This window comes from Ranitomeya imitator, chromosome 2 (genome assembly GCF_032444005.1).
Source record: "Ranitomeya imitator isolate aRanImi1 chromosome 2, aRanImi1.pri, whole genome shotgun sequence".
NCBI lineage: Eukaryota > Metazoa > Chordata > Amphibia > Anura > Dendrobatidae > Ranitomeya > Ranitomeya imitator.
In genome coordinates, this window is record NC_091283.1 from 248,935,689 (window position 1) to 248,955,819 (window position 20,131).

Below are 20,131 nucleotides of genomic sequence, written 5' to 3' on the forward strand. Positions count from 1 at the left end.
TTACGCCAAGTGTGACGCCGGCCTAAGGGTGGCATGGAAGCCACCACCTGTGAGGTCACTGGAGATTACAGTTTGCGGTTATCACAGAACCCTCTGAGCTGTCAACTGTCACTTGAGGTGAACTCAAGGAGCACAGTGACCGGCAATACGCATAACATGGCGGAAACATTGTAGTAGGTTGGATTACCGGACTGCCCCCTGCGTGACACAGGGGCACTACAGTACGGAAGTCCGACAGTGAACCAGTGGACTCATTACAGTGCATCAGATGGTGAATCACTGTTGGACTGTGTTGCCCACTAGAATTTGTTACATACAGCAAGCTAAATCTAAGTGGGCAGAAGGACCTGGTGTTTTAGCTTACTAAGGCTAGGGTCACATTGCGTTAGGGCAGTCCGTTTAGCGCATAGCGCTATGGACTGCGCTAACGCAATGTCCCAAAAGGGATCGCATTAGCTGATCCCGCTAGCGCAGATCCCCGATCTGCGCTAGCGAGGAACGGACCGCGAACGCTGCAAGCAGTGTTCGCGGTCCGTCACTCAAATGACGGCACATCGCTAGCGCACGCCCAATATACAATACAACATAACGCAATGTGACCCTAGCCTAAGTCTGGTATTAAACCACTTCAAGGGACCTGGTCCTTTATCCCACTTGGATTTAGCTTTCTCACAGTGAGCAGGCTAAATTCAAGTTGGCAGAAGGACCTGGTCCTTTAGCCTGCTATATCTAGTAGATCATCTTTCGTTGCAATGCGTCGGGCCGACGTACCGACGGACGTTGTGAAAGTTTTGCACGACGTGGGCAGCGGATGCAGTTTTTCGACGCATCGGAAGCCCATTCTGCAGTCTGGGGAGGAGGGGGTGGAGTTTCGGCGACGTACAAAAACACGTTACATTGAACATTTTTTTGTGACGACGGTCCGCCAAAACACGACGGATCCGTAGCATGACGGACGCGACGTGTGGTAAAAAAATGCATCCTGCGAGCACATTTGCAGGATCCGTTTTTGCCCAAAATGACGGATTGCGACGGATTGCAAGAAAAGGAAGTGTGAAAGAGGCCTTGGCCAAATGGGATTTAGCTTTCTCACAGAGAGCAGGAAGGCTAAATCCAAGTCGGCAGAAGGACCTGGTCCATTTGGCCAATAATTATAGTATTAACCCCTTCACAACGCATGATGCAGTTACATCATATATCATAGAAATATGAGAAAAAAATATTGCTTTTGCTCAATTAAAAAAATACACAAATTTGGAATTGACGTGTTCCGAAAGGTCTGACCAATCAAAATGTAAACTAATCTGATCAGTAAACGGCATAACGAGAAAAAAACTCGAAACTCCATAATGACTTTTTTTTGGTCGCCGCAACATTGCAATAAAATAAGAGGTGATCAAAACATGGGATCCGCGCCAAAATGGCATCAATAAGAACGTCCCGCCAAAATAAAAATAAAAAATCCCATTGGTGATGTGGATGGAAAAATAAGTTATGGGCAGGGAAAAAAAATGTTAAAAAACGGAAAATCGCCCGAGGGTTAAAACACTGGAAAAAATCTGTGGTTGTGTGATCTACAAAAATGATCACCAGTAAATAAAACGGGACGCGGATGAGATTGGCGCAGAATATTGTACACACTGGGATTAAGGGGAAAATTCTTGCATATAATTGTCACATATAAATAAATGTGTGATCAGATGTCATATCTAGTCTGCAGCTCAAAAAAAATCACATGACAGGATTCATCTATATCTATATACAATAAGGGGCCTTCTATCTACTGGGATTCAGCATTCTTATATAGAGCAGGCGGAATCCAAGTCACTAAAGGCCCCGGTCCGTCTGCAACCGGGAAATATCCGACTGTGTGAGAAAGCGGAATCCCAGTGCACAGAGGAACCAGGACTACAGCCACAACCATCTCATCCCTGAGGGACCTGATCACGTGACCCCTGACTCCTCCCTCCTGTGACCTCATCACAGGTCCTGTGCGCACAGAGCAGCCATATATGTGGAGTGCGGCTCTGCAGGTGGAGGTATGTGGAGATTCCCCATTACTGAGCGCGGGGACATTAACCCCTTCTGCACGGAGACTCTTTATAAGAATCATAACGTTGTTGTTCTGTTTCCTGTAATAGATACATACGAGGCAACTATGGAGGACAGGAAGTGAGGGAGCGGATTGTTCTCCTAGTACAGGGCCCCTTTCTTGGCCCCACACAGTGTAATGCCCCCATTATGCCCTGTAAGCAGGGTTCTGCCCCACGCCCAGCTGCCTCGGGCACTTTACCATGAGCTGGTACCTCAGATTCTTCCCCGCACCCCTTTCCTTTGTTGGCGCCAAATCTGTTCTGCCTTTGGGGCTCCGGCCTTTATAATATCAGTAAGGCTGCCGTCACACTAGCGAGTTTTACGGACATAAGAGCGCAGAAACTACGTCCGTAAAACTCGCCTAACAAACGTCCCAATTATTCTCTATGCCCCTGCTCCTATCTGCCGTATTTTACTGATCAGTATTATACGGCTTTCTACGGCCGTAGAAAATCGCAGCATGCTGCGTTTGTCGCCGTATTGCGCAAAAAAAACGCCAATGAAAGTCTATGGAAGCCACAAAAATACGGATTACACACGGACCAGCAGTGTGACTTGCGAGAAATACGCAGCGGTGTTCTATAGAAAAGCCGGCAATTCAGTGCGGTGTACGGTAAAATCACACTGACAGCTTACAATAGAATGGGTAGAATAAATGTGTACACATAGAATAGGTATATATATATATATATATATATATATATATATATATATATGTCAGACACATATATGTATATATATTAATATTTCATCCAGTGCGAGATAGCTTTAAAGCCGGTAATTCAATTACCGGCTTTTGCTCTCTCCTTCCTAAACCCGACATGATATGAGACATGGTTACATACAGTAAACCATCTCATATCACCATTTTTTGGGGGTTAAATGGCGGAAAAAATTGGCATGGGCTCCCGCGCAATTTTCTCCGCCAGAGTAGTAAAGTCAGTGACTGAGGGTAGATATTAATAGCCTGGAGAGGGTCCATGGTTATTGCCCCCCCCCCCCCCTGGCTAAAAACACCTGCCCCCAGCCACCCCAGAAAAGGCACATCTGGAAGATGCGCCTATTCTGGCACTTGGCCACTCTCTTCCCATTCCCGTGTAGCGGTGGGATATGGGGTAATGAAGGTTTAATGTTACCTTGCTATTGTAAGGTGACATTAAGCCAAATTAATAATGGAGAGGCGTCAATTATGACACCTGTCCATTATTAATCCAATACTAGTAAAGGGTTAAAAAAACACACATTATTAAAAATTATTTTATTGAAATAAAAACAAAGGTTGTTGTAATAATTTATTCTACGCTCAATCCTTCTGAAGACCCTCGTTCTGTAACAAAGTAAAAATAATAAACCAATAATATACATACCTTCCGAAGATCTGTAAGGTCCCACGATGTAAATCCATCTGAAGGGGTTAAAAATTTTTGCAGCCAGGAGCTCTGCTAATGCAGCTGTGCTCGTGGCTGTAAAACCCCGGGGAATGAAGGTAAAGTAGGTCAAAGACCTGTAGTTACCTTCATTCGCGGTGAGGTGCCCTCTGCTGGTTGTCCTCATATGAACTCGAGCCTGGGAGCTTTCTAGGAAAGTTCCCACGCTCCAGGAACAGCCAGCAGAGGGGGCCTCACTGCAAATGAAGGCAAATATAGGTCATTGACCTACTTTACCTTCATTCTCTGGGGTTTTGCAGCCAGGAGCAGTGCTGCATTAGCAGAGCTCCTGGCTGCAAAATTTTTTAACCCCTTCAGATGGATTTACATCGTGGGACCTTACAGATCTTCGGAAGGTATGTATATTATTGGTTTATTATTTTTACTTTGTTACAGAACGAGGTTCTTCAGAAGGATTGAGCGTAGAATAAATTATTACAACAACCTTTGTTTTTATTTCAATAAAATAAATTTTAATAATGTGTGTGTTTTTTTAACCCTTTACTAGTATTGGATTAATAATGGATAGGTGTCATAATTGACGCCTCTCCATTATTAATTTGGCTTAATGTCACCTTACAATAGCAAGGTGGCATTAACCCTTCATTACACCATATCCCACCGCTACACGGGAATGGGAAGAGAGTGGCCAAGTGCCAGAATAGGCGCATCTACCAGATGTGCCTTTTCTGGGGTGGCTGGGGGCAGATGTTTTTAGCCAGGGGGGGCCAATAACCGTGGACCCTCTCCAGGCTATTAATATCTACCCTCAGTCACTGGCTTTACTACTCTGGCGGAGAAAATTGCGCGGGAGCCCACGCCAATTTTTTCCGCCATTTAACCCTTTAATTTAATAGCTAGAACGGCCAAATTTTGCATATACACACTACTAACATTAGTAGTGTGGAATATGCAAAAAAAATGGTGATATGAGTTGGTTTACTGTATGTAATCATGTCTCATATCATGTCGGGTTTAGGAAGGAGATAGCAAAAGCTGGCAATTGAATTACCGGCTTTAACCCCTTAGTGACAGAGCCAATTTGGTACTTAATGACCGAGCCAATTTTTACAATTCTGACCATTGTCACTTTATGAGGTTATAACTCTGGAACGCTTCAACGGATCCCGCTGATTCTGAGATTGTTTTTTTTTGTGACATATTGTACTTCATGTTAGTGGTAACATTTCTTCGATGTTACTTGCGATTATTTATGAAAAAAACGAAATATGGCAAAAATTTTAAAAATTTTGCAATTTTTAAACTTTGTATTTTTATGCCCTTAAATCAGTGAGATATGTCACGAAAAATAGTTAATAAATAACATTTCCCACATGTCTACTTAACATCAGCACAATTTTGGAAACAAAATTTTTTTTTTGTTAGGGAGTTATAAGGGTTAAAAGTTTACCAGCAATTTCTCATTTTTACAACACCATTTTTTTTTAGGGACCACATCACATTTGAAGTCATTTTGAGGGGTCTATATGATAGAAAATAACGAAGCGTGACACCATTCTAAAAACTACACCCCTCAAGGTTCTCAAAACTACATTCAAGAAGTTTATTAACCCTTTACGTGCTTCACAGGAACTGAAACAATGTGGAAGGAAAAAATGAACATTTAACTTTTTTTTGCAAACATCTTAATTCAGAACCTTTTTTTTATTTTCACATGTGTAAAAACAGAAATGTAACCATAAATTTTGTTATGCAATTTCTCCTGAACACGCCAATACCCCATATGTGGGGGTAAACCACTTTTTGGGCGCACCGCAGAACTTGGAAGGGAAGGAGCGCCGTTTGACTTTTTCAATGCAGAATTGGCTGGAATTGAGATCGGATGCCATGTCACGTTTAGCGAGCCCCTGATGTACCTAAACAGTGGAAACTCCCCACAAGTGACCCCATTTTGGAAACTAGACCCCTTAAGGAACTTATCTAGATGTGTGGTGAGCTCTTTGAACCCCCAAGTGCTTCACGGAAGTTTATAACGTAGAGCCGTGAAAATAAAAAATCGCTTTTGTTTACATAAAAATGATCTTTTCGCCCACAAATTCTTATTTTCACAAGGGTAACAGGAGAAATTAGACCACAAACGTTGTTGTGCGATTTCTCCTGAATACGTCGATTCCCCATATGTGAGGGTAAACCACTGTTTGGGCGCACCGCAGAGCTTGGAAGGGAAGGGATGATGTTTTACTTTTTCAATGTAGAATTGTCTGGAATTGAGATCGGACGCCATGTTGCGTTTGCAGAGCCCCTGGTGTGCCTAAACAGTAGAAACCCCCCACAAGTGACACCATTTTGGAAACGAGACCCCTTAAGGAACTTATCTAGATGTGTGGTGAGAACTTTGAATGCCCAAGTGCTTCACAGAAGTTTATAACGTAGAGCCATGAAAAATCGCATTTTTTCTACAAAAATGATATTATTGCCCCAAAATTTTTATTTTCACAAGGGCAACAGGAGAAATTAGACCACAAAAGTTTTTGTGCGATTTCTCCTGAGTACGTCGATACCCAATATGTGGGGGTAAACCACTGTTTGGGCGCACCGCAGAGCTTGGAAGAGAAGGAGTGCCGTTTTACTTTTTCAATGTAGAATTGTCTGGAATTGAGATTGGACGCCGTGTCGCGTTTGGAGAGCCCCTGATGTGCCTAAACAGTAGAAATCCCCCACAAGTGACCCCATTTTGGAAACTAGACCCCCCCATGGAACTTATCTAGATGTGTGGTGAGAACTTTGAATGCCCAAGTGCTTCACAGAAGTTTAGAATGCAGAGTCGTGAAAATAAAAAAAAATTTTTTTTACACAAAAAAGATATTGTAGCCCCCAAGTTTTTATTTTCACAAAGGTAACAGGAGAAATTGGACCACTAAAGTTGTTGTTCAATTTATCGTGAGTACGCTGATGCCCCATATGTGGGGGTAACCCACTGGGCGCACGGCAGAGCTCAGAAGGGAGGGAGCACCATTTGACTTTTTGAGCGCAAAATTGGCTGTCGTGTTTGGAGACCCCCTGATGTACCTAAACAGTGGAAACCCCCCAATTCTAGCTCCAACCCTAACCCCAACACACCCCTAACCCTAATCCCAACCTGATCCATAATCCTAATCACTAACCCTAACGATAATCACAACCCTTACTCCAAACAACCCTAATGTCAACCCTAACCATAATCAAAACCCTAAATCCAACACACCCCTAATCCTAATCTCAACCCTAACCTCAAACCTAACCCTAATCTCAATACACCCCTAATCACAACCCTAACATTTACCCTAATCCCAAACCTAACCCTAATCCCAAGCGTAACCCTAATGCCAACCCTAACCCTAATACCAACCCTAATCCAAACCCTAACCCTAATCCCAACTCTAACCCTAACTTTAGCCCCAACCCTAGCCGTAACTTTAGCCCTAACCCTAACCCTAGCCCTAAGGCTACTTTCACACTTGCGTCGTTTGGCATCCGTCGCAATCCGTCGTTTTGGACCAGAAACGGATCCTGCAAATGTGCCCGCAGGATGCGTTTTTTGCCCATAGACTTGTATTGCCGACGGATCGTGATGGATGGCCACACGTCCCGTCCGTCGTGCACTGGATCAGTGTTTTGGCGGACCGTCAGCACAAAAAAACGATCAATGTAACGCCATTTCTGACCGCGCATGCGTGGCCGAAACTCCGCCACCTCCTCCCCAGGACATAGATTGGGCAGCGGATGCGTTGAAAAACTACATCCGCTGCCCACGTTGTGCACAATTTTCACAACGTGCGTCGGTATGTCGGGCCGATGCATTGCGACGGCCCCGTACCGACGTAAGTGTGAAAGAAGCCTAACCCTAAATTTAGCGCCAACCCTAACCCTAAATTTAGCCCCAACCCTAACCCTAAATTTAGCCCCAACCCTAACCCTAAATTTAGCCCTAACCCTAGCCCTAACCCTAATTTTAGCCCCAACTGCTCTTCTCCTGCCGGCCGGCAGATGGAGACAGATGGCGGGCGCACTGCGCATGCGCCCGCCATTTTCTTTTCCCCAGAAGACGCCGGCGGCCAGGAGGAGCAGCAGGAGGACCCAGGGACACCGGTAAGTATGGCAGGGTCCCCGAATCCCCCTATTTCTCTGTCCTCTGATGTGCGATCACCTCAGAGGACAGAGAATTACACTTTGCTTTTTTTTTTTTTGCGGTCGCCGGTAAACAGTTAATTACCGGCGATCGCAAAACAGGGGTTCTCCCGGGGCCGGCGGGCGGGCGCACTGCGCATGCGCCCGCCATTTTGAAGATGGCGGCGCCCACCGGGAGCCACAAGGAGCACCGGGGGAGATAGGTGAGTATCGGGGGGTGATCGGGGACCCCTTTTCTCTGTCCTCTGATGTGCGATCACATCGGAGGACAGAGAAATTAAAAAGAAATCGCGTTTTTTTTTTTTTTTTTTTTTGCGATCGCCGATAAACGGTTAATTACCGGCGATCGCAAATGCGGGGTCGGTAAAAAAAACCCCCCCGAATCATGTTCTCTGGGGTCTCGGCTACCCCTGGCAACCGAGACCCCGGAGAAAATCCGACTCTGGGGGTCGCTATTTACTTTTTCCGCTATGGTTTAAGTACCCTTAGCAGCCGACGTTAAAAGGCGAATCGGCGGTCGCTAAGGGGTTAAAGCTATCTAGCGCTGTATGAAGTAATAATATATATACATATATGTGTCTACTGACATATATATATACAGTATATATGTTTTTTGTTTTTTTTTACACATGGATCCCTTGTATAGCCGTATGTCGGTTTTGCAAGCATGCGAGAAAAACACGCAGTACGGATGCCATACGGATTACATACGGAGGATTCCATGCGCAAAAAACGCTGAAACACCCTGCCTACGGAGGAGATACGGACCACTATTTTGGGGACTTTTCAGCGTATTATGGCCGTAATATACGGACCGTATTGTCTTACGCTGAGTGTGACGCTGGCCTAACTGCGTCATCAAGGTCTCCTGACCAGGTGCACCCTCTAGACTCTTCCCTCCGGAAACCCTCCCTCTTCCCATTGATGTCACATGGTCCCGTCTGGATGGCAGATAGCAGTCTGTACAAATGCAGCACAGCCCTGAGGAGTCTTTTTTTGTGACTCTCCTTTTTACTCCCCTTATGCAATATATATGATGGCGCTCACACAGTATAATGTTTCCACAGTACTGGCATCTCTCGTAAAAAAGGTATTTTCACACTACCGCCATACCCCCAGACAGTATAATGTTCTCATAGTACCGCCATACCCCACACAGTATAATGTTCCTACAGTACCGCCATATCACCCCACACAGTATAATGTTCTCATAGTACCGCCATACCCCCACACACAGTATAATGTTCTCATAGTACCGCCATACCCCCACACACAGTATAATGTTCTCACAGTACCGCCATACCCCCACACAGCATAATGTTCTCATAATATCGCCATACCCCCATACAGTATAATGTTCTCGTAGTACCACCATACCCCCACACACAGTGTAATGTTCTCATAGTGCCGCCATACCCCCACACAGTATAATGTTCTCATAGTACCGCCATACCCCACACACAGTATAATGTTCTCATAGTACCGCCATACCCCCACACACAGTATAATGTTCTCACAGTACCGCCATACCCCCACACACAGTATAATGTTCCTACAGTACCGCCATACCCCCACACACAGTATAATCTTCTCATAGTACCGCCATATCCCCACACACAGTATAATGTTCTCATAGTACCGCCATACCCCCACACAGTGTAATGTTCTCATAGTACCACCATACCCCCACACACAGTATAATGTTCTCATAGTACTGCCATACCCCCACACACAGTATAATGTTCTCATAGTACCGCCATACCCCCACACAGTGTAATGTTCTCATAGTACCGCCATACCCCCACACACAGTATAATGTTCCAACAGTACCGCCATACCCCCCCACAGTATAGTGTTCTCATAGTACCGCCGTACCCCCACACACAGTATAATGTTCTCATAGTACCGCCATACCCCCACACACAGTATAATCTTCTCATAGTACCGCCATACCCCCACACACAGTATAATGTTCTCATAGTACCGCCATACCCCCACACACAGTATAATGTTCCTACAGTACCGCCATACCCCTACACACAGTATAATGTTCCTACAGTACCGCCATACCCCCACACACAGTATAATGTTCCTACAGTACCGCCATACCCCCCACACACAGTATAATGTTTTCATAGTACCGCCATACACCCACACACAGTATAATGTTCTCTGTTGTGAATTCTGTTATCGAACTCCCTCCTGTGGTCATGAATGGTACTTCGGCGAGTTCTGTCCATGGACTCCCTCTGGTGGCTGTGAGTGGAGCTGCTGGTTCTGAGGTTCCTTCCACAGGTGACCTAGTTTAGTCCTAGGCTGGCTGCTCTATTTAACTCCACTCTGATCGTTACTCCATGCCAGCTGTGAATGTTCTTGTACTGGTTCAGTTCGCTCTTGGATCTTTCTGGTGACCTGTCTACTCCAGCAGAAGCTAAGTCCCTGCTAGTTAATTATTTGTTCATTGTTTCCTTGTCCAGCTTGCTATCATGATTTTGCCTTGCTAGATGGAAGCTCTGGGATGCAGAGTGGCACCTCCGCACCGTGAGTCGGTGCGGAGGTCTTTTTGCACACTCTGCGTGGTCTTTTTGTAGTTTTTTGTGCTGACCGCAATGATACCTTTCCTATCCTCAGTCTGTTTAGTAAGTCTGGCCTCCCTTTGCTGAAACCTGTTTCATTTCTGTGTTTGTGACTTTCATCTTTACTCACAGTCAATATATGTGGGGGGCTGCCTTTTCCTTTGGGGAATTTCTCTGAGGCAAGGTAGGCTTTATTTTCTATCTCTAGGGCTAGTTAGCTCTTAGGCTGTGAAGAGGTGTCTAGGTAGCGTTAGGTACGCTCCACGGCAATTTCTAGTTGTGTGATAGGATTAGGGGTTGCGGTCAGCAGAGCTCCCACTTCCCAGAGCTTGTCCTGTGTGAGTTTAACCATCAGGTCGTTCCAGGTGCTCCTAACCACCAGGTCCATAACAGTTCTCATAATACCGCCATACCCCCACACACAGTATAATGTTTTCGTAGTACCGCCATACCACCACACACAGTATAGTGTTCTCATAGTACGGCCATACCCCCACACAGTATAATGTTCTCATAGTACCGCCATACCATCACACAGTATAATGTTCCTACAATACCGCCATACCCCCACACACAGTATAATGTTCTCATAGTACCACCATACCCCCACACACAGTATAATGTTCCTACAGTACCGCCATACCCCCACACAGTATAATGTTCTCATAGTACCGCCATACCCCCACACAGTATAATGTTCTCATAGTACCGCCATACCACCACACATACTATAATGTTCCTACAGTACCGCCATACCACCACACACAGTATAATGTTCTCATAGTGCCGCCATACCCCCCCACAGTAGTAGGAATAAATGGCGCTATAACAATAAATAATAGTACCGCCATACCCCCATACACATTATAATGTTCCTACAGCACCACCATACCCCCACACACAGTATAATGTTCTCATAGCACCTCCATCCCACCACATACAGTATAATGTTCTCATAGTACCGCCATACCCCCACACACAGTATAATGTTCTCATAGTACCTCCATCCCACCACACACAGTATAATGTTCTCATAGTACTGCCATACCCCCCCACAGTATAATGTTCTCATAGTACCGCCATACCACCACACACAGTATAATGTTCTCACAGTACCACCATACCCCCACACACAGTATAATGTTCTCATAGTACCGCCATACCTAAACACACAGTTTAATGTTCTCATAGTGCCGCCATACCCCCACACAGTATAATGTTCCTACAGTACCGCCATACCCCCACACACAGTATAATGTTCCTACAGTACCGCCATACCCCCACCACAGTATAATGTTCTCATAGTACCGCCAGACCCCCACACACAGTATAATGTTCTCATAGTACCGCCATACCCCCACACACAGTATAATGTTCTCATAGTACCGCCATACCCCCACACACAGTATAATGTTCCTACAGTACCGCCATACCCCTACACACAGTATAATGTTCCTACAGTACCGCCATACCCCCACACACAGTATAATGTTCTCATAGCACCTCCATCCCACCACATACAGTATAATGTTCTCATAGTACCGCCATACCCCCACAAACAGTATAATGTTCTCATAGTACCTCCATCCCACCACACACAGTATAATGTTCTCATAGTACTGCCATACCCCCCCACAGTATAATGTTCTCATAGTACCGCCATACCTCCACACACAGTATAATGTTCTCACAGTACCACCATACCCCCACACACAGTATAATGTTCTCATAGTACCGCCATACCTAAACACACAGTTTAATGTTCTCATAGTGCCGCCATACCCCCACACAGTATAATTTTCCTACAGTACCGCCATACCCCCACACACAGTATAATGTTCCTACAGTACCGCCATACCCCCACCACAGTATAATGTTCTCATAGTACCGCCAGACCCCCACACACAGTATAATGTTCTCATAGTACCGCCATACCCCCACACACAGTATAATGTTCTCATAGTACCGCCATACCCCCACACACAGTATAATGTTCCTACAGTACCGCCATACCCCTACACACAGTATAATGTTCCTACAGTACCGCCATACCCCCACACACAGTATAATGTTCCTACAGTACCGCCATACCCCCCACACACAGTATAATGTTTTCATAGTACCGCCATACCCCCACACACAGTATAATGTTCTCATAGTACCGCCATACCCCCACACACAGTATAATGTTTTCATAGTACCGCCATACCACCACACACAGTATAGTGTTCTCATAGTACGGCCATACCCCCACACAGTATAATGTTCTCATAGTACCGCCATACCACCACACAGTATAATGTTCCTACAATACCGCCATACCCCACACACAGTATAATGTTCCTACAGTACCGCGATACCCCCACACAGTATAATGTTCTCATAGTACCGCCATACCCCCACACACAGTATAATGTTCTCTTAGTACCACCATACCCCCCCCCCACAGTAGTAGGAATAAATGGCGCTATAACAATAAATAATAATAATAGTACCGCCATACCCCCACACACAGTATAATGTTCCTACAGTACCACCATACCCCCACACACAGTATAATGTTCTCATAGCACCTCCTTCCCACCACATACAGTATAATGTTCTCATAGTACCTCCATCCCACCACACACAGTATAATGTTCTCATAGTACTGCCATACCCCCTTACAGTATAATGTTTTCATAGTACCACCATACCCCCACACACAGTATAATGTTCTCATAGTACCGCCATACCCAAACACACAGTTTAATGTTCTCATAGTGCCGCCATACCCCCACACAGTATAATGTTCCTACAGTACCGCCATACCCCCACACACAGTATAATATTCCTACAGTACCGCCATACCCCCACCACACAGTATAATGTTCTCATAGTGCCGCCATAGCCCCACACACAGTATAATGTTCTCATAGTACCGCCATACCCCCACACACAGTATAATGTTCTCATAGTGCCGCCATACCCCCACACACAGTATAATGTTCTCATAGTACCGCCATACCCCCACACAGTATAATGTTCTCATAGTACCGCCATACCCCCATACACAGTATAATGTTCTCATAGTACCACCATCCCACCACACACAGTATAATGTTCTCATAGTACCGCCATACCCCCACACACAGTATAATGTTCTCATAGTGCCGCCATACCCCCACACACAGTATAATGTTCTCATAGTACTGCCATACCCCCACACACAGTATAATGTTCTCATAGTGCCGCCATACCCCCACACACAGTGTAATGTTCTCATAGTACCACCATACCCCCACACACAGTATAATGTTCTCATAGTACCGCCATACCCCCACACACAGTATAATGTTCCTACAGTACCGCCATACCCCCACACACAGTGTAATGTTCTCATAGTACCACCATACCCCCACACACAGTATAATGTTCTCATAGTGCCGCCATACCCCCACACACAGTATAATGTTCTCATAGTACCGCCATACCCCCACACACAGTATAATGATCTCATAGTACCGCCATACCCCCACACACAGTATAATGTTCCTACAGTACCACCATACCCCAACACACAGTATAATGTTCTCATAGTACCGCCATACCCCCACACACAGTATAATGATCTCACAGTACCGCCATACCCCCACACACAGTATAATGATCTCATAGTACCGCCATAACCCCACACACAGTATAATGTTCTCATAGTATCGCCATACCCCTACTCACAGTATAATGTTCTTATAGTACTGCCATACCCCCACACACAGTATAATGTTTTCATAGTCTCGCCATACCTCCACACACAGTATAATGTTTTCATAGTACCGCCATACCACCACACACAGTATAGTGTTCTCATAGTACGGTCATAGCCCCACACAGTATAATGTTCTCATAGTACAGCCATACCACCACAAAGTATAATGTTCCTACAATACCACCATACCCCCACACACAGTATAATGTTCCTACAGTACCGCCATACCCCCACACAGTATAATGTTCTCATAGTACCGCCATACCCCCCCCCCACAGTAGTAGGAATAAATGGCGCTATAACAATAAATAATAATAATAATAATAGTACCGCCATACCCCCACACACAGTGTAATGTTCTCATAGTACCACCATACGCCCACACACAGTGTAATGTTCTCATAGTACCGCCATACCCCCACACACAGTATAATGTTCCTACAGTACCGCCATACCCCCACACACAGTATAATGTTCCTACAGTACCACCATACCCCCACACACAGTATAATGTTCTCATAGCACCTCCATCCCACCACATACAGTATAATGTTCTCATAGTACCTCCATCCCACCACACACAGTATAATGTTTTCATAGTACCGCCATACCACCACACACAGTATAATGTTCTCACAGTGCCACCATACCCACACACACAGTATAATGTTCTCATAGTGCCGCCATACCCCCACACAGTATAATGTTCCTACAGTACCGCCATACCCCCACCACACAGTATAATGTTCTCATAGTACCGCCAGACCCCCACACACAGTATAATGTTCTCATAGTACCGCCATACCCCCACACACAGTATAATGTTCTCATAGTACCACCATCCCACCACACAGTGTAATGTTCTCATAGTACCGCCATACCCCCACACAGTATAATGTTCTCATAGTACCGCCATACCCTCATACACAGTATAATGTTCTCATAGTACCACCATCCCACCACACACAGTGTAATGTTCTCATTGTACCGCCATACCCCCACACAGTATAATGTTCTCATAGTACCGCCATACCCCCATACACAGTATAATGTTCTCATAGTGCCGCCATACCCCCACACACAGTATAATGTTCTCATAGTACTGCCATACCCCCACACACAGTATAATGTTCTCATAGTACCGCCATACCCCCACACACAGTATAATGATCTCACAGTACCGCCATACCCCCACACACAGTATAATGATCTCATAGTACCGCCATAACCCCACACACAGTATAATGTTCTCATAGTATCGCCATACCCCTACTCACAGTATAATGTTCTTATAGTACTGCCATACCCCCACACACAGTATAATGTTTTCATAGTCTCGCCATACCTCCACACACAGTATAATGTTTTCATAGTACCGCCATACCACCACACACAGTATAGTGTTCTCATAGTACGGTCATAGCCCCACACAGTATAATGTTCTCATAGTACAGCCATACCACCACAAAGTATAATGTTCCTACAATACCACCATACCCCCACACACAGTATAATGTTCCTACAGTACCGCCATACCCCCACACACAGTATAATGTTCTCATAGCACCTCCATCCCACCACATACAGTATAATGTTCTCATAGTACCGCCATACCCCCACAAACAGTATAATGTTCTCATAGTACCTCCATCCCACCACACACAGTATAATGTTCTCATAGTACTGCCATACCCCCCCACAGTATAATGTTCTCATAGTACCGCCATACCTCCACACACAGTATAATGTTCTCACAGTACCACCATACCCCCACACACAGTATAATGTTCTCATAGTACCGCCATACCTAAACACACAGTTTAATGTTCTCATAGTGCCGCCATACCCCCACACAGTATAATTTTCCTACAGTACCGCCATACCCCCACACACAGTATAATGTTCCTACAGTACCGCCATACCCCCACCACAGTATAATGTTCTCATAGTACCGCCAGACCCCCACACACAGTATAATGTTCTCATAGTACCGCCATACCCCCACACACAGTATAATGTTCTCATAGTACCGCCATACCCCCACACACAGTATAATGTTCCTACAGTACCGCCATACCCCTACACACAGTATAATGTTCCTACAGTACCGCCATACCCCCACACACAGTATAATGTTCCTACAGTACCGCCATACCCCCCACACACAGTATAATGTTTTCATAGTACCGCCATACCCCCACACACAGTATAATGTTCTCATAGTACCGCCATACCCCCACACACAGTATAATGTTTTCATAGTACCGCCATACCACCACACACAGTATAGTGTTCTCATAGTACGGCCATACCCCCACACAGTATAATGTTCTCATAGTACCGCCATACCACCACACAGTATAATGTTCCTACAATACCGCCATACCCCACACACAGTATAATGTTCCTACAGTACCGCGATACCCCCACACAGTATAATGTTCTCATAGTACCGCCATACCCCCACACACAGTATAATGTTCTCTTAGTACCACCATACCCCCCCCCCACAGTAGTAGGAATAAATGGCGCTATAACAATAAATAATAATAATAGTACCGCCATACCCCCACACACAGTATAATGTTCCTACAGTACCACCATACCCCCACACACAGTATAATGTTCTCATAGCACCTCCTTCCCACCACATACAGTATAATGTTCTCATAGTACCTCCATCCCACCACACACAGTATAATGTTCTCATAGTACTGCCATACCCCCTTACAGTATAATGTTTTCATAGTACCACCATACCCCCACACACAGTATAATGTTCTCATAGTACCGCCATACCCAAACACACAGTTTAATGTTCTCATAGTGCCGCCATACCCCCACACAGTATAATGTTCCTACAGTACCGCCATACCCCCACACACAGTATAATATTCCTACAGTACCGCCATACCCCCACCACACAGTATAATGTTCTCATAGTGCCGCCATAGCCCCACACACAGTATAATGTTCTCATAGTACCGCCATACCCCCACACACAGTATAATGTTCTCATAGTGCCGCCATACCCCCACACACAGTATAATGTTCTCATAGTACCGCCATACCCCCACACAGTATAATGTTCTCATAGTACCGCCATACCCCCATACACAGTATAATGTTCTCATAGTACCACCATCCCACCACACACAGTATAATGTTCTCATAGTACCGCCATACCCCCACACACAGTATAATGTTCTCATAGTGCCGCCATACCCCCACACACAGTATAATGTTCTCATAGTACTGCCATACCCCCACACACAGTATAATGTTCTCATAGTGCCGCCATACCCCCACACACAGTGTAATGTTCTCATAGTACCACCATACCCCCACACACAGTATAATGTTCTCATAGTACCGCCATACCCCCACACACAGTATAATGTTCCTACAGTACCGCCATACCCCCACACACAGTGTAATGTTCTCATAGTACCACCATACCCCCACACACAGTATAATGTTCTCATAGTGCCGCCATACCCCCACACACAGTATAATGTTCTCATAGTACCGCCATACCCCCACACACAGTATAATGATCTCATAGTACCGCCATACCCCCACACACAGTATAATGTTCCTACAGTACCACCATACCCCAACACACAGTATAATGTTCTCATAGTACCGCCATACCCCCACACACAGTATAATGATCTCACAGTACCGCCATACCCCCACACACAGTATAATGATCTCATAGTACCGCCATAACCCCACACACAGTATAATGTTCTCATAGTATCGCCATACCCCTACTCACAGTATAATGTTCTTATAGTACTGCCATACCCCCACACACAGTATAATGTTTTCATAGTCTCGCCATACCTCCACACACAGTATAATGTTTTCATAGTACCGCCATACCACCACACACAGTATAGTGTTCTCATAGTACGGTCATAGCCCCACACAGTATAATGTTCTCATAGTACAGCCATACCACCACAAAGTATAATGTTCCTACAATACCACCATACCCCCACACACAGTATAATGTTCCTACAGTACCGCCATACCCCCACACAGTATAATGTTCTCATAGTACCGCCATACCCCCCCCCCACAGTAGTAGGAATAAATGGCGCTATAACAATAAATAATAATAATAATAATAGTACCGCCATACCCCCACACACAGTGTAATGTTCTCATAGTACCACCATACGCCCACACACAGTGTAATGTTCTCATAGTACCGCCATACCCCCACACACAGTATAATGTTCCTACAGTACCGCCATACCCCCACACACAGTATAATGTTCCTACAGTACCACCATACCCCCACACACAGTATAATGTTCTCATAGCACCTCCATCCCACCACATACAGTATAATGTTCTCATAGTACCTCCATCCCACCACACACAGTATAATGTTTTCATAGTACCGCCATACCACCACACACAGTATAATGTTCTCACAGTGCCACCATACCCACACACACAGTATAATGTTCTCATAGTGCCGCCATACCCCCACACAGTATAATGTTCCTACAGTACCGCCATACCCCCACCACACAGTATAATGTTCTCATAGTACCGCCAGACCCCCACACACAGTATAATGTTCTCATAGTACCGCCATACCCCCACACACAGTATAATGTTCTCATAGTACCACCATCCCACCACACAGTGTAATGTTCTCATAGTACCGCCATACCCCCACACAGTATAATGTTCTCATAGTACCGCCATACCCTCATACACAGTATAATGTTCTCATAGTACCACCATCCCACCACACACAGTGTAATGTTCTCATTGTACCGCCATACCCCCACACAGTATAATGTTCTCATAGTACCGCCATACCCCCATACACAGTATAATGTTCTCATAGTGCCGCCATACCCCCACACACAGTATAATGTTCTCATAGTACTGCCATACCCCCACACACAGTATAATGTTCTCATAGTGCCGCCATACCCCCACACACACTGTGTCATGTTCTCATAGTACCACCATACGCCCACACACAGTATAATGTTCTCATAGTACCACCATACCCTCACACACAGTATAATGTTCTCATAGTACCGCCATACCCCCACACAGTATAATGTTCTCATAGTGCCGCCATACCCCCACACAAAGTATAATCATCACAAAGTACCGGCATACCCCCACAAACAGTATAATGTTCCTACAGTACCGCCATACCCCCACACACAGTATAATGTTCTCATAGTACTGCCATACCCCCACACACAGTATAATGTTCTCATAGTGCCGCAATACCCCCACACACAGTATAATGTTCTCATAGCACCTCCATCCCACCACATACAGTATAATGTTCTCATAGTACCTCCATCCCACCACACACAGTATAATGTTCTCACAGTACCACCATACCCCCACACACAGTATAATGTTCTCATAGTACCGCCATACCTAAACACACAGTTTAATGTTCTCATAGTGCCGCCATACCCCCACACAGTATAATTTTCCTACAGTACCGCCATACCCCCACACACAGTATAATGTTCCTACAGTACCGCCATACCCCCACCACAGTATAATGTTCTCATAGTACCGCCAGACCCCCACACACAGTATAATGTTCTCATAGTACCGCCATACCCCCACACACAGTATAATGTTCTCATAGTACCGCCATACCCCCACACACAGTATAATGTTCCTACAGTACCGCCATACCCCTACACACAGTATAATGTTCCTACAGTACCGCCATACCCCCACACACAGTATAATGTTCCTACAGTACCGCCATACCCCCCACACACAGTATAATGTTTTCATAGTACCGCCATACCCCCACACACAGTATAATGTTCTCATAGTACCGCCATACCCCCACACACAGTATAATGTTTTCATAGTACCGCCATACCACCACACACAGTATAGTGTTCTCATAGTACGGCCATACCCCCACACAGTATAATGTTCTCATAGTACCGCCATACCACCACACAGTATAATGTTCCTACAATACCGCCATACCCCACACACAGTATAATGTTCCTACAGTACCGCGATACCCCCACACAGTATAATGTTCTCATAGTACCGCCATACCCCCACACACAGTATAATGTTCTCTTAGTACCACCATACCCCCCCCCCACAGTAGTAGGAATAAATGGCGCTAT

The 20,131-nt window shown here is 45.3% G+C and overlaps 1 protein-coding gene across 1 annotated transcript in view; it reads left to right on the forward strand.

Moving 5' to 3' along the window:
* Window positions 1-1,999: 1,999 nt before the first annotated feature.
* Window positions 2,000-20,131, forward strand: part of LOC138667349 (oocyte zinc finger protein XlCOF8.4-like) — a 46,110-nt gene continuing 27,978 nt past the window's right edge. Inside the window, exon 1 of the mRNA XM_069755577.1 lies at window positions 2,000-2,039. Coding sequence (XP_069611678.1) covers window positions 2,013-2,039 — 27 coding nt within the window. The 5' untranslated portion in view covers window positions 2,000-2,012. The remainder of the gene's footprint in view (window positions 2,040-20,131) is intronic.